This window comes from Botryllus schlosseri, chromosome 2, assembly GCF_051294905.1.
Source record: "Botryllus schlosseri isolate E-star chromosome 2, Bs_hap1, whole genome shotgun sequence".
NCBI classification, from domain to species: domain Eukaryota; kingdom Metazoa; phylum Chordata; class Ascidiacea; order Stolidobranchia; family Styelidae; genus Botryllus; species Botryllus schlosseri.
The window spans coordinates 5346862-5364089 of record NC_137237.1 but is presented as its reverse complement, the minus strand read 5'-3'; the positions used below and the strand labels follow the sequence as shown (position 1 = coordinate 5364089).

Here is a 17228-nt window from a genome sequence, read left to right as displayed (position 1 = left end):
CTGAGACGCCTGTGTGTGTGTCGTGGCACATCGTTGGCGACTATAGACTAGGGTAACCATATTTTCAGTCGAAAAATGTATAATATCAGACGAGAAAAATGGACAATTAACGACAAAGCGAGGACGCAAATTCATGTCAGCATTATTGGACCACAGGCTCCTGAAAATCAGCTTTAAAATAAAAAACTAACAAAGATTGGTATCACGCAGTGACAGAGATAGGCATGGCCAGTTGGCTAAAATAGTACTTCGTCAGCGCTCCACCTCCCCCGAACCTGGGTCTCCATTGTGTGATCAAAAAAATCGCGATCGTCAATGTTGTGACAGAATATTAAGAACCGCTGTATAGTGAGGGCTACCATATTTTGTGGCTCAAATTGCGGATATTCTTTAGCGCCTACTATCTAGTCTTATAATGAGGCATGAACGAATACATTATAGAAAGTAAACATGGAACGGCAACGACCGATTTTGCAGCTTCGTTCCGCTTCGCTGAGGCTGGAGTAGAGAATTGTTTTGCGTAAGCGACTGTAGGATTTCTGGCAATCCGAAAGCTATCTTCTGGAGTGCAGAAATTGTTGAATCTGTCTTGATCGAAAGCTACTGTTGCACCGGTTCCAAAAAATATAAATTAAAATATGATCAGGCACTGATCCACCTAGAATCCGTCCTCCAAGTCTGAAATATCGGCATTGTTCGAACAATCGGAGAGTCGCAAAGGGTCATCGTTATGGCCATTGTGTTGCGGTTACCGATGTTCCTATGCCCAGACTTACTTACGTGTAATTTTGAAAGCTGATTACGCTCAACATCACATTTTTGCGAACCCCAGAATAAAGGCAAACTACCCCCAGGTTTAGAACCACTATATCTGAAAAAGCATTTAAACGGCCGCAACAGACTCTTGCAATATACCGTTCTATAATTCCGATGACAATTAGACTTATTTCAGTAAGTGAAAGCTATTTTTATTTGTTTTATTTTTGCAGTTTTTGATAGGGTTGTAGTCCCGTAATAAAATCAAGATATGCGATACTAAATCGGGCGCAGCGCGAAGAAAAATTTCATGTGCCATAAATCTGCACTAGAACAATGTTGTTTTTTCTTGTTGTTTACGGTAAAATTATGAGCCTACTTGAAGCCATCAGAATTCCGGAAATTTAGGCATATTTTAGAATTTTCTCCCGGACGCAGATTGAACAGTGAAATTCCGGACATGTCCGGAAAATCTCGGACGTATGGCAACCCTATGCTAAGGTGAATCCACCGCCATCGACGGTGGGGCACCTTTTTGATTATTGGTAGTAGTAATACCATAGCAATTTACAACGTAGCTACGTTGTAAATTGCTATGGTAGCACGTTCCGAAGCGATGGAGATTTATCTGGGCTCCTCCTTTCCTACGTCGCTGTGCTCACTACCTCACAGCTTTGTAGTATTTTCAAAAAATCCATGATAAAGGAATTGCGAGGAAGCCCCAAAAAGGAGAGATAAAGATCGAACACTGTAATCAAGGACCAGGGAAGTTCGGGTTCAATTCTTAACGATAGCCGAAGCGTCGAAGGTTTATCTATGCTACTGTTCCCATCTGTCGCTTGTTCTCACGGAGTCCAAACAGATAGAAAGACCCGATGAAAGAATGTAACAATGAATCGAACGAAAATGAGCAGGGAAGAATTGCCGAAAGAATGATAGACGTACGGATGCCTCTTATTTACTTCGCCTAAGCTAAGGTGGGTGTCTGATCTTAAAGGCTACTCCAAGTTGTTTCGACACCTTCCTATGTTTTCATTGTATCGCAGTCTTGTGATGTTTTGAAACGATGAAAATAATAATAAACCCGATTGATAGACGCGAAAAAGATCAAGGCAGGCCAATGCCACATCGGACACCCGGCCAGGTGGACACCAGATTGAGAGACCGTACGTGGTGGTTTCGGCATCGAATTTTGTCCTGTCTATCGCATTGTACAACTATAGATCCGTAGATTAGTAATCTATAGTACAACGTACATTGTGCAGATTTATAATAGTAGAAATCATGGAAAACTGAATGGGATAGAACGGTAACTGCGTGGCCTGTCAATCATTAACGGTTGAGTAATAATCAGTAAAGCCAGAATGTTTTGTTTTGGTGCTTTGTTGTGAATGTGATGCTCCGGCTTACGTAACAGCATACATCGGGTTAAGGAAGTGTCATTATTCTCGTTACCGTAACTAGTCGAAATTAATTTTTACGTATTTAATGACAGTATGTCGTGATTAAGTTGAACATCGACGCCAGTGTCCTTTCTAGTTTCTGATATGTTATAGTGCTGTACAATGTGTAGTAGGCTACATGTTTGAATTACATCATAAATTGGATAGTAATTGGATTGTATATCTAATATCCGACCAGCTTATGCCAACTCTAATCACTTTTGATCCATCAATACAGGATAGTGTTTAATGGTGAAGCTATAGCATCTAGAGCAGGGGTTCCTAAACTTTTTATAATCGTGACCTCACCTCTCGATTGGGCGTTCTGGTTACAAAAAAAGGGTCAGCCCATAAACCCAAACCCGTGAACCCCCGTCCTCAGCTTAAAAAACTCAATCAAGAATGTAGGAACGTATAAAAGTCTTTTTAAACGACTTCTATCTATTTCCAATCAAAGTATTGTTAAATAGATCGAAATACAGATAACTATGGCGTCATCAAAATTGATCATGGATAAAATTACAGAATTGTTCCAAACAATATGGGAGATTGAAAAATTACCCCAATCATTCGGCCATAGCAAGCTAACTGCCATATGGAAAAACAAAGGAAGCAGAACCGATCCATCAACATATCGCGCTATTCAAGTTGGAAGTGTATTCTGTAAACTGTTAATACAAATAATCATATCAAGAATAGAGGAATGGTATAACCAGCAAATTCTCGAATTCCAATGTGGCTTTAGAAAAGGGAAGGGAACCATCGACTGTATATATGTCACGAAGCAGTCTCAAATCATTGCGGAAAAAACTGATATACAAACATATGCCTTGTTTGTCGATCTCTCCTCTGCGTTCGACCACGTCAACAGAACCTGGCTAATTCAGTCGCTACGAAATCGAATCGGTGAGGATAAGGGAACCAAAATCGTGAACTTACTTGCCTCTCTATATCGATCCACAACAACCGAACTGAAAAGCCACCCTAACCAAACTTTTTCCACAAAATCTGGAGTTCGACAGGGCGGTCCCGAGTCCCCTATCCTCTTCAATCTTTACATGGACTATGCCGTGAGGGTTTTCCTACACAGAGTGGAACTAACCGATATCGCTTTCAGCCAGTATCATTTTCGCACACCGGACTATGCACGAGAAAATAAAAGGGACAAAAACTACCAAGGAACAGCTGTCAACATGGGCTCAGGCTATGCGGACGATCTTGAATTCTTTTTCAAAGACCAATCTTCTCTCCAGGAAGGCCTGAAACTGCTATCAGAAGTTCTTACTGATTTCGGATTACAAATTAATGAGTCGAAAACAAAAACTATGATATTTAACCACAATGAAGAACTGGCTTACCCGACTTCAATCTGCTCTCTGCATAATCATCATATTGAAAACGTAAAAACTTTCAAATACCTTGGGTGTATTGTTCACTATAAGGAAACGAATGTGGGAATAACCGAAATCAACAACAGGATCAGCTCGGCTCATGCAGCTTTCCAATCCAATAAATACCTGCTTCGAAACTTCAGAATTTGGATTGGTACAAGAATAAAATTTTTAAATGCTTTTGTGAGAAGTCGACTCACATATGGCTGCAGCGTATGGTCTCTTTCAGAAAATCAAAGAAACGTCCTGGATGTCTGCTACAGACAATTTTTGCGAAAAATGATACATGGAGGCTACACTCGAAAGGGAACCGGCCACGCCTTCAAAATTAGTAATAAAAGTCTTCATAAAATCTGTCGCACTGAAGATCTCTCATCCTTTATTGATCACCAACAAGCTAAATTTCTTGCCCACATAATTCGGAAACCTAATGATAGTGTCGTGAAGTCGATAACCTTTGAAGATGAAAGGAGAACCAAGAAAGGAAGACCGTCTGCAACGCTGATGAACAATGTCCTTAATCGGAACGATACCGACATCAGGACATTTTCGAAAGCAGCACTTTCACGCGAAATTTAATTTATATTTGAAATCTTTATTGCTGTGTCCTTTTTCGATGGATATTTCCATCACCTCGGTGATGGTGCTCTTAGTCTGAATGCAGACAGAGCTAGACCTATATATATATATCTATAAGTTATTATTCGACTGCGCCGAGCCTGTATGTGTGTACTGTTAGCGCATCCGCATAGCACTACCGGCACTTAGTTTTCCTGAAACGTCTTATTGATTTTTTGTTTTGCTCTCGACACTTTGTAGTTTCGAATATTCTCTAATCTTTTTTCAGATTAAGATGTTAAATCTCCCCTACTGACTTGACTGTCTCCCTGCGCATCTAATGATTGTCATCTCATCACAAATGTTATCAGTAGTAGAGCAAGTTTTTGTTGCATTTATTTTTCACAAAATTTGCATTAAAAACTTGCATTTATTTTTCACAAAAGTTGCTCTAAACATTTGCATTTTCGGACAAGTTCCTTGAAAATATTAGGGCATGAGGTACTCGAATCTATCTGTATCCAATACAATGTAGCAAAACACTCAACTCGGTAGCCTGAAAAAATTGACCCAGTGAAAATATTGTTTTCGGCGGTCTAGCCTGAATGTACGTCAAAACAGAAAGGACCTCGAATTTGAACGATAGTGAAATAATCAAGTATCTATTTGCATATAGTGCGAAATATTTTCAGTAAAAGTTAGCTTCATGAAAAATCGGAAAAACTTGCAAAACATTTCATGAAAGATCGAAAAAGCTGTGAAAAGTTGCAACATCAGATTCCTTCAAACAGCTTGAAACACCATACTACACACCTTCTAAGCAGTTAGGTTTTGCCGGAAGCTGTACAAAAAAGTTGCAAAAACTTATCCTAGTTATCAGTTGTTGCACGTTCATTAAGGAACGTTAATATATAGTAGAGTAGGCTATGATGGATCAATGATGATGCTTATATCATCAAACACTGCCGCACAAAAGGAGGATAGAATGCTTTGCTTATAGTGGTTATATAACATTATAGTCCGAGCAATTGTTGACTAATATTTATAGGTTCGCAGGCCTCTCGTTTCTCGTCTATTCAATAAATGAACTACTTTCAATTTTCATTTCCATTGTGCAGGATTGTAAATTGATAAATTGAAAGGAATCTTGCCAATTAACAAACAACTTGCTAGATGCCTGCTGGTTCTGCAGAGCTTTCCGGATCACAACTGGAAGGGAGGAGCTGGATAGATGAAGACGTGGAGACCAAAGTATAAACAGTAAACACGGTTAACATGAAAGATATAGCTATGACGCTATGGGTTGGGTGTCAGTGTCAACATATCAGACATAGTAATATCCTCGTCCATCAGTGCACGGCCTGTGGTGTTCTGGTATGACTGGTCGATATATCGCACATTTTCATCTGCATCTGGAAATAAAATCCTATGGCAGCCGATGGTGTGCTTTATGATCACAAACAAGGTTAGGATAAGAGTAGGTGATGAGATAATGTCGGCCTGGTTGGAACGGTATCAGTCGGTAGGTGAACCTCCATGGTTTCTTGGCATGAGTAACACCCAAATGTTAGCATCACCACTGTATCAGATTTGGACAACTAAGAAAATTTTCAGCTTTTCCAAATTATATCAGAGAGAGAGACACACTTTTTTCAAATCAGACTAGAATTTTAATTACAACTACACAGTTTTTCTCAAGTTACATCAGAAATATAGCTACACAGCATTTCAAAATCAGAATAGATTAGACACAATTAGATTAGCTGCTTTTCGGTCTAATAAGCCTAGGCAAATAACTAGAATTTCTTAGTTGTCCAAGACCGCCGTTTGCCCTGTATACAGATCACAAGAAAGCCCCATCACAAATCGGCAGTTCAGCACAGACTGAACCAAACCTGGATTTTAATACCATCACATATACTCAGGCCTTGCAGATTCTCTGAAGCCACAAATTATCTTATACAGTATATTTTCGTTATCTACAAAGATCAAACTTACCCAAAGTAGCCTTCAACGTTTAGTAATGATGGTCAACATTAAGACTAGTTGCAACAGATGCTGTCCATTAAAAGAGATATCGTCTTCACGCCAGCATCATCACCAAACATCCAGTATTGACAGGACAAAAGTGGTCATAGTTGGCATAACCATGAGCTAGTCGCATTTTTACTACACATACCGTTTACTACCCAATTTAATTAGTTTTACCTATTACTTTCCGTCTCAAAAGTACGACCCAAATTGATCGAAAATAGTAGCAGTGCTGTGGGGGCACAGTTTTCAGCGTTCGATTTGGAGTGAAGGGAAGGCGTGAGTTTGTAGTTTTGGGACATTACTGTGCCAAGTCATTTACTACGTAACGTTATCAAGGTATATGTCACATACTGTCAATAATTACATTCAAAGTAATTTAGACAAGACAAGTTACTTACGATAAAGATAATAACACTTACTTGGCCCGATGTACGCTGTTACGTAAGCCGGAAAATATCAGCAAACAACCGAAACATTCTGGCTCTACTGATTGTTATTCAACCGTAAATGATTGACAGGCCACGCAGTTACCGTTCTATCCCATTCAGTTCTCCATGGTAGAAATGCTGATAAGCATGAAGGAAATCGTTACAACAAAATCGCCGAAGCGTGCAGTGACATGTGTTGTGTTGTTATGCAACACTGATTCCGTAATGCATCAATGCACATATTTCATCATTCCGCACTCGAAAAAACTCTGAAAATAGATTGGATACTCGAGTGATACTTTATTGTTGATGACGAATCTGAGGTCGTTGTCAGCTGTAGGATACGCTCTACTTTCAGTAAAGACTATAAGAAGTGCGAGTTTTGTGACACCTTACTTTCGCAAAAGGCAATATTTATATTCTATCTCCGGACTTGTTCACGCACGGCAAAGAGCTCGGGTACCGTGAATATGTTTCTGTCTCGATGTGCAATGGAGTTAATCCTTATTTTTATGTAGTAAACAATCATTCCATCCGTGTGCAGATATCTAAAGGACATCTAAAACTAGCCGAGTACGAGTTGCGACTCCAGGAAGAGAGAGATCTCAAGGAACAGCTGTGGAAACTCGAAAATAACATGGAAGACCAGGAACTGGAACAACTTATTAAGCCTCTGAGAATCGCAGTCAAAGAGCAGGTAATCAGAGGATTGCCAGCACGCAATTGTCTCGCTAGTAAGCTAGAAATTTAACCAGTGCTGTAGAGTAGCATATAAATAATTATAATTCTATGCTAGCGGATCACATTTATACTAAACAGAGGTGGTCAAAGTATAGCCATCGCTGGTTTGGTTGATACTCAAGTAGAAGTAGAGTTTATGTCGCAGATATATACTCGGGCACTAGTAGAAGTAGCAATTCACATGTCAGTGAAAAGTAGGTATTCTAGGCCTATAGTTTTGCCTAAAATACTGAAAACTGCCGAGTTGAACTATAGCAGGTACAGGTAGTCTAAAATATAGCCACTTCAGGAAGTAGTGTAAGTAGGCTAAATCTACTTTGAGTAGAAGTAGAAGTACATCGTTACCGATCATCTCTAATACTAAACTAAGGAAGTTGATAAATTTATCCACTGTAGCATATTGTAATTATAGCACAGGCCTACAAATGCCAATTGTATTCCTCTCGTACATGGCAAGTTGTTTGCTTTTCAATAACAATTTCCAATAGCAATTAGTTGTGAAAATGGTATTTCTTGCAGACTTATCACCGTGGCCATTCTCTATTATCACAAACTACATTCTCTGACCTTGTAACAATTTTGAACTTCAAATCATAAGATGCATCATAGTATAATATACGGCTTTTTTGAGGGACACTGTTATATCAACTTGTGTCGCCATTTCAATTGTTGTTCGCTGTGATCAAATAATGGGCTTTTTGAGAGTTGAATTGAACGCAATCCACAACTTTCCAGCTCAATCTCCAATCTGTCCACGTTAACTGAATATTTATCTGAGGAACAAGTCGTTTTTGACCATGTTCAAACATGTTGCAAATATGACTGTAACTTCTACATTAGGGCTCTTGAAAAATGACTTTTTTGTCAAATTGCAATGGCTACTTGATAAAATTTTTAGGTTGCCTAATTTAAGCCTACACACCAAATTTGGCTCAATTCTGACCAGTGGAAGCGGAGTGTATGCCCTCGAAAAATTTGGATTATGAATAAAATAGTATTTACGGTGAACAATTCTTTAATAATTCTTTCACTGGTTGGAATTGAACCAAACTTGGTGGACATCGTTTCTATAGACAACCTAACATTTTCATGGGGTGAACAGAAAATTTTCAAATTTTTTGTTATTTATTTTTATATAATAAATAGAAAATTTTCTCCTGTAGCAATGCGGCTACTGGTCGGAATTGAACCAAATTTGGTGTGTAGGCTTAAATTAGGTAAGCTAACAATTTTATGAAGTAGCCAGTGCGATTTGTGAAAAAAAGTCATTTTTGAAGAGCCCTATTCTACATTGCAACCAACCCTTCTTCATTACTACCTAGTACCTGGTGGCACTAGTGACGAGAACCAGACGAAGTACGGTAGTTACAAATGCGGGAGACATGCAATAACTACTTGAAGTGGAAATAGAACACAGAAGTTTGAAGTAGTTTTGAATAGTGGGTTGGGATAAAGGGTGACAGAGTTTTTTAGTCTTCCCAAAATTTTCAAGTTGAATCTTGGTTTGCTAGATCTATTCAACAAATTCAATGATTCTTCCAGGGAGATGTTGTCAGAGATCTTAAAGCCAACAGCGCTCCGGCCGTCGACGTACAGCAGGCCGTGGCAGAATTGAAAGCTCGAAAAAAGAAACTCTTGGACAAAGAAAATGAACTCGCGGCGAAGGAAAACTTTCCGAGACAAAAGTTTGAGGACACTATCAAGAGGCGATTCATATACGGCCAATCGTTTGAACTCTATGGAGGTTTCAACTACTGCCTGTCTGTGATGCATTGGCTTTTCTGCAACACTTTGTGTTTGTTGCAGGAGTCAGTGGCTTGTATGACTTTGGTCCCGTTGGTTGCATGCTCAAGAATAACATGACATCGTTCTGGCGGCAACACTTTATCATGGAAGATCAAATGCTGGAGATAGACTGCACAATGTTGACTCCTGCCCCGGTTCTTAAGTGAGTTTGATTGTCTGTCATCTGGTTACAGCAGTGAGGCATACACAAATTATTTTGGTACATAAATCCATAAATGCTGTAAGGTACAACAATCTTCAACTCGCCAATGTGAACGTAGAATTTTAATACCAGATTTGGTCAAAGTACATAGTCGGCGTTATTGCTTCACCAGATGTAGTGTTATAAATTTCCACTCTATTATAAATGTAGATTGGAATTAGAATTACTTGGATAACTGTTGAGTAGAAATGGAAGTAGTCTGTTGTTTGAACATAGCCAAACTTGACAAAGTGGTTCGAATAGGGAAATCATATCCTAAAAAGTACTATATTGTAAACTAAAAATGTAATGAAATTAAGAGTATTCATGTATCAAACCGAACATGAGTACACATATATTTGTAATCTCAAGGTTGCTTATCGATGTTTTTGCAAGGCTTGGTGTGGGTGTTTATGGTTTTTTATAGTTGACTTTCAATCAACCTTATACCATATATCATGATTGGTTTTAATCTGAAACAAACTCATTATGTGGCATAAAATTCATTATTATCGCGTGGTTATCGATATCTCCGAATTACCCGATGTGCAAAAATTTGGATGAAATTTTTCAGAACATCCGGCCACGTAGAAAGGTTTGCCGATCTAATGGTGAAGGATGTGAAAAATGGCCAGTGTTTCCGAGCCGACCACCTTTTGGAAGGTCATCTGGAGAAGCTGTGCGACAGTAAGAAGACGTCTGACGAAGATAAGGCAAAAATGCAACAGATCATGAATCAGGTTGTTGGCTAAGAAATTTGTGTCGCTGGCAGACTTGATATAACCTGGACAGTTGTCGGTGAACAGTATTTTATGTCTGAAATTTGGATTTGGCGGGACTGCATCATTTAATACCCACATTCAAATGTCTGGATGATTTTTCTAATTAGGGAGACTGGAAATTTCCTTAATATGTAAGGAATAATAATACAATGTTGTTGTGATGTCACAAAGTTGATATGCAAAATTGTGGGACCAGAACACCCTTCTGATTCCATATCTGTATCATCTACCCTATGTATGTTACAATTGTTTCCATGGGTCAATGTACCATGACCTTGAAAAAAACATACATCGTATGAGTTGTCCTTTCCCGAAATGCCCAGGATCTTGAACTGTTTCCTCTTGCAGATTGATAACTATGACAAAGAGGAACTTGGAAAGTTGATGAAAGAATATGATGTTAAGTCTCCCGTATCCGGAAACGACGTGTCGGATCCAATGGAATTTAACCTGATGTTTCAAACGTGTATTGGTCCAGGCGGCGCTATGCCAAGGTAATAATGCATCAGTTATCATAATGTGACGCATTGTTTATAATTTGCCGCTTGCATTTTTAGTTATCTCCGGCCTGAAACGGCGCAAGGTATATTTTTAAACTTCAAAAGACTTCTGGAATTCAACCAGGGTAAATTGCCGTTCGCCGGTGTTCAAATTGGGACTTCGTTCCGGAACGAGATATCACCACGGTCTGGATTGATACGAGTGAGGTATGCGAATTTACCTTCCTGATGAAGTCATCAGTAAGGCGATTTTTTTTGACGTGTCAAAATAAGTCAAAATTTTTTCAAAATTGTAGCGTTACGTCAAAAAATTGTCAAAATTGTATACAGAGTTAAAAAAAATTTTGCCACCTGCATTTTGTTTGTATCGTAACAAGCGCGCGATGAAAAATTGTGATGTGGACAACATTGTCAGAATGAACCAACACGGTGTGTCACCGGTGTACGCACAACTTCAGTGCTTCCAGCCAAAAACTGCTGCTGTTGAACGTTCTTTCGTCGTTCTTGGCAAGCTACTTAGTAAGGACTAGCCGAGAATGTAGGAAAGTATCTTTCGTTGTACTACGTCAAATTTTGATTATTTCTACGATAATGTAGCTAATGGAATTTTTCATAGGTCCAGATTTCGTTAAATTAATGTTTTCTCGTGTAAAACTTTGCCAGTTTTTAAGTCAAATAATTTTTTGCAAGCCAAACTACTTCGTAAGGACAGACAGTTCCAACCAGAAATGAACATTAGTAGTGCAATTCTAACAGTAGGTGGGAAAGCACCTAATTTACATACATGAGGTCAAAATCAAGTTTTTTAAGATGAAAAAATGTCAAAATTTTTATTTTTCGAATCAAAATCTTCCCTTTCTTAGTAAAAAATAATTGCCCTAGTCATCAGACTATAACCACGCCTGTGGAGTTGCTTCTGCAGCTTTCCGAAATAGGTTTATCTCCATCGTGTTATTGTGAATGAGTGATCTTTTTGCAGGGAATTCCAAATGGGTGAAATCGAATACTTCGTCGATCCCGAAAACAAGGACCATCCCAAGTTTTCTAGCGTGGCAGATTTGAAAGTGTTGATGTACTCGGCCAAGGCACAGCTCAGCGGAGAACCCGCCAGTTACAAGTCGATTGGCGATGCTGTCGCAGAGGTTTGTGCGCGGTTTTCAGTGTCACGTGATAGCTGTTATTGGAATTGTGGTTGATAATCAAATATCGTGTGGAATCTCTTGTTTCGGAATCAGATATCCTGTGAATCCTGGTTGTGGTGAGATTATATCTTCAAGCCACTTTTTAAATTCCGAGTAGATTGAGTTTTTGTGAAATTTTTATTATTTTCGGTCATGTTGAGCATGATTATGTTTGTCACATTGTTTCAAAGTTAACCGCGGCCAAAATATGGCCGGAAGAATATGAAAACTTGCAAAAACTTAATTCTCTAAAAATGTTCTAGAAACGAACATAAGCTAACAAATGTATAAGTCAGCTCACAAGCATTTCGGGAACTCACCACAAAAAGCTGCATTTCCAGCAGATGTACATACCGGTAAGTTTCAAATTGGATTGCAGTGCGAATCTTGTTATCCAGGGCACTGTAAACAACCAGACGCTCGGCTACTTTTTGGGCCGGATCTACCTTTTCTGCGTCAAGATCGGCGTCAACCCGACCAGGATCCGTTTCCGCCAGCACATGGACAACGAGATGGCTCACTACGCGTGCGATTGCTGGGACGCGGAATGCAAGACTTCATACGTGGGTTGTCGCCGCACGCATGTGGTTGATGTAAAACCGCAATGGGTCCTTATTTTCTGTAGGGTTGGATTGAATGCGTCGGGTGTGCGGACCGTTCGTGCTACGATCTCACTTGCCATGCCAAGGCGACTCGTGTCAACCTCGTGGCGGAAAGAATTCTTCCTGAACCTATATCCTTATCTGAGTATATATTGGTGTTGTTTTTGAAGTGATTTATTTGACCTGAGTCAATGCTTTGAAATGTTTTGACTCGGACTCAGCGTATGTGAAATAGGAAATGACTCGTAAGCCGGCAGTCAATTTATTAATCGTCAAGTATTTTATTTTGCGAAACATTCCCGAACCTCTCATTCACACTGAGAAGTGACTCAATACCTACACCTTATCGATACAAATCTTTTCGTACAGGATTTCATCTCCATTTAACACGGGACATGCCCATTAAGCACCATTCTTTGCGACATACTTTAATATCCCACGACTGGTATCGTCCTAGTTCTTAGTAGTTTTGAAATGCTGTGGAAATTAACCTATGTGCAAGGGTTGTTCAAATATAACTTAATATTCCGAATCCCGGGAATTCACCAATTAAATTGTTTGGGTGCCTAAAAAACTCTGCAGACCAAATTTGGCTCAATTCCAACTGGTAGATGTAAACGCACAGGAGTTCTAAAATTTTGAATTTATTTTTAAAAAAAATTGAAACATCGTTTTTTTTTTTCGGAGCCACGTGTAATCTCGGTCTATTCCATCCTACAGGGCGTCTTTGGTAATTGCGCTGTGCGTCGCTTGCAAAAGTGCGCTTCGTAATATACTTTGGTTTCCTTAATGCGATATCTACAAAGTAGTCGACGTCGTGGAACTGATACCGAATAAGCAGCTGGTCGGCAAAACGTTCAAAGCCACCGCGAAAGAAGTACAGCAATTGCTGGCCGATCTCGACAAGGATTCCATCGTAAAACTCGAAAGCCAACTGGAATCCGAAGGGTATGTATATAATATAAAGGGTGTTCAAAAATGACTTTTTTCTCAAATTCTACTGGCTACTTGATAAAATTGTTAGGTTACCTAACTGATACCTGCACACCAAATTTGGTTCAATTCCAACCAGTAGCCGCATTGCTACACGAGGAGAAAGTTTTATATTTATTATCTAAAAAAGAATGAAAAAATATTTCAAAATTTACTCTTCACCCCATGAATTCGTTAGGTTGTCTATAGAAACGATGCTCACCAAATTTGGCTCAATTCCAACCACCGGTGGCGGTGTTATTGCAGTCGAAAAATTTTGGATTTGAATAAAATAGTATTTACGGTGACCAATTCTTCAATTATTTAATATAATTGTGCCCACCGTAAATGCTATTTTATTCAAATCCAAATTTTTCGACGTCAATAACTCGGCTTCCGCTGGTTGGAATTGAGCCAAATTTGGTGAAAATTGTTTTTATAGACAACCGAACAATTTCATAGAGTGAACAGAAAATTTTGAAATTTTTTTTTAATCAATTTTTATAATAAATAAAAAAAAATCTCTTCTCCTGTAGCAATGCGGCTACTGGTTGGAATTGAACCAAATTTGGTGTGCAGGTATCAATTAGGTAACCTACCAGTTTTATCAAGTAGCCAGTAGAATTTGAGAAAAAAAAATCAATTTTGAACGCCCCTAATGTATATCAGCGGACTTTTCTGGAATCTCATTGAGTGATGTTACATTATTGATTGTTTTGTGCTTAGAACTGCGAATTTGGACGGTAGCGATGGCAACACGTTTGCGATTACGAAAGAAATGGTTAAATTTAAGAGGGCTTCTAAAACCGTACAGGTAAAGTTAGGATCGGTTTTGCGTGGCCGTATGTTCACCACGTTCCGCTTTTTCAATGACAGGTGGAGGAATTCGTGCCGTCTGTTATCGAGCCGTCGTTCGGTTTTGGGCGGATATTATACAGCGCTTTGGAGCATAATTTCCGGGTTCGCGCCGCGGATGAACAGAGATCAGTGAGTTTGGAATCGCATAAAATATCGCATGCGGCGCGCTGTGGCATTGCGTTATTCTGTACTTGTGGTATAGCTCCGACTTGCGTGAGTAATTCAAGATGTAAACGAAGATATCAACACGGGATTCGAAGGTCGCTGGAAATGATTATGAATTGGTGACGGTCATGTCCCTTACCATAAACGTAGACCTCCAAATTTTATTTATGCTCAATAAGCGTCGCGTAGGTCCTGGTACATCTTGTAAGCTGTGAAGTATGGGGCATAGTTAACTTAGACCGAAATTCAAAGCACGAGTATGATAATCACAATGTACGGGAGCGCTGTTTCGCTAACGCTGCAACACAGACGAACGTAAATCGTTTTTGCCTGGCAGCACCACGCTCGTTATCACGTTTACGTATGTCTGGTGTGTGGTTCATTTCAGCAGCAAGAAGACATTCGAAGATAAAGCACACTATTGCGAGTAACGCTCGTGTTACAGCCTAGTATCGGATATTAGGTAAAACCGTAGATGTCAAGCTAACGTCGGCTTCAAATAAAGTCAGGATCATCTGTATTATGCCATTCCCAACACCATTCAACACGGATGTATTGACTGAATATAGGGTTGCCATCGTTCAGCGCGCTAGTTGTAAATTACTCTTCCGGACGCTGTCTATCACAATTTTCACGCTACCGGGCTGCGTGTGTGTCGCGCTAATTAGCTGTTTCGAAGCGAGACGCAGAAACTTACCACCGGCTTCCATGTGTTTAGTTTTTGATACGATGAGGGCGATAACGTATCGTGAATGTTTACTCATGCATATACGACTTAACCCTGATAATGCGTTTACTACTAGAAAAGTTGCCAACATATTCTGCTGTTACAATCCCACTTCTAACCCGACTGCGCACGCGCTCAATTGGTTGGTCGTTTATGTGTAGCAGCATAGCCAAGGTGACCTCCGTCCATTTTCATATCTGATATTGTGACGCAATGGGTTCGATGAGATCGTCATGTATCTATCATGTCACGACTTTCGCCGTCCCAAATTCCCGTCCTTGCCACGTCTTCATTTGCACGATACTAATCCCGGCTTACGTCAAAGCTATTTTACTGTTATGGGGAGAGACTTCACTTAACTTGGTAGTGCTCGCAACAGCATGAAGTAATTACTGAACTCAAACGACGTATTTTTCTTACAGTTTTTCTCCTTACCTCCAATCATAGCACCGTACAAATGCTCGCTTCTGCCGCTCAGCAACAAACCCGAGTTTGACGAATACATATCGACAATATGTAAGTTTCGCCGTGCTGTTTCTAATTAATTTCTATTTTTATGCGGAAAGCAGTGTTTTGTAATCTGCATAGTCAATGAATGCGTGACCTCGAGAGAATAGTACTTTTGACACTTACAATATGTTATTCGTACGCTGGGTTGGGAGTCGTTTCGGTTGTTCCAGAGGCGGTAAAGTAGTCTACGTTTGTACTCGTGTAGAATTACAAGTGACGCCGTAAATTTCTACTCGTATACAATTAGGTGCAGTTTCCGAAAAGTATAATCTGTTATGTGATACAAGAGCTGTGCCACCCATTGTTTATGACAATTTCACTCAATAACGCAAAGCGAACACATCCATACAAGGGACGAAAGCATATTCCAAAACTTCTTTCTACTTTACACAAAATCTAAAGTGTAAAAAGGGAAACATTCTACAAACATAACCGCTTGAGTGCTTGTCCTTTTCTTAGTGTTCAAATGCAAACATGCTCATTGTTTATTGTATTTTGTGTGTCAGCATCGCTGCTCACCAAGCTCGGGGTCTCGCACAAAGTAGACACGTCGTCGGGCTCGATCGGGAAACGGTACGCGCGCACAGACGAAATCGCCATCCCGTTCGGAATCACCGTGGATTTCGACACCGTGAGAATGGAACCGCACACGGCCACGCTGCGCGAGAGAGACTCTCTCGTACAGATCCGTGCCAGCGTAAGATGATTTTGTTACCGAATCTGTTAATGGCACCCTCGTGACCTTCTTGTTTCCAGGTCGAAGAGCTGCCTCAGATTGTCGCCGACCTCTCGAGCGGCTTGGTGACTTGGAAGGAAGTGATGGACAAGTATCCGATATTTCAAGAGCAGCAAACCAAATAGGAGTGTCGGGCAGCGCGCGAGCTGTTGTGTTGGTGGCAATTACCGGTGTTGGCGGGCCGCTGTTGGAGTCGGGAGTGTCCTGTCGATCATGTGCTGTATTAGTTATCTTTCGTTGTTCCAATAGAGAATGTGATGAAGCCATGTATTGTTGAGTGGTTGCTATTGCGGAACGTGTGGGGATGGTGCAGAAGGGTGTTATCGGCATGAGTATGTAACCGCTGACCAGTGACCAATGACCGTACTATGACTAAGGTGTCATCTCGGTTCAAGATCATCAGGCAGACTTGGACAACTTGAATTTTCAGTTTTCCGAATTAGATTAGAGTTAGTTAATTCGAGAAAACATGGAACTTTAACCAGGTTCTTACCGGTTTTCCTAGTACCGTCTCAGAAAACTGACCGATTTTTGTCAATTCACCAGCGAGATAAGTTGGTGAATGAATTTCCCGTTTGTATGTCCTCTTTTTGGATCCGTGAATATAGGAGGCGAAAATTTGTGTCGAGCTTGATAAGGGGCGATGAGTCGTGAAAGGTTGGAAACCACTGCTTCATGCTTTAACCACCATGATTATACATTATCGTGTATCGTGACAATATCGGGTGGTGGGGCAAGGGCTGCAAGCGACTTTTTATCAAGATGACGTCACAATGGCGTTTTCCAACGTAAACAAGTAACTTAATGATGGTACGGTAACATGAATTTCCCGGCAACAGTGATTTTAACGTATGTGCC

General features: G+C 40.0%; 1 protein-coding gene across 2 annotated transcripts; it reads left to right on the top strand.

Annotated features, from left to right (window-relative positions):
• Positions 1–6852: 6852 nt before the first annotated feature.
• Positions 6853–16640, top strand: LOC145433143 (glycine--tRNA ligase-like). 2 transcript variants are annotated; one of them, XM_080310090.1, is made up of 16 exons: positions 6853–7068; positions 7154–7306; positions 8893–9094; positions 9157–9298; positions 9912–10077; positions 10468–10613; positions 10677–10826; positions 11599–11761; positions 12199–12363; positions 12426–12534; positions 13206–13350; positions 14101–14188; positions 14251–14361; positions 15547–15640; positions 16141–16331; positions 16391–16640. In XM_080310090.1, the coding sequence occupies exons 1-16, from the start codon at positions 6919–6921 to the stop codon at positions 16493–16495; spliced, it is 2280 nt and encodes a 759-aa protein (XP_080166216.1). In that variant the 5' UTR covers positions 6853–6918; the 3' UTR covers positions 16496–16640. The 2 variants fall into 2 exon arrangements, with proteins under 2 accessions (XP_080166216.1, XP_080166218.1); XM_080310092.1 differs by having other exon boundaries at positions 6941–7068; positions 7128–7306.
• Positions 16641–17228: the final 588 nt, after the last annotated feature.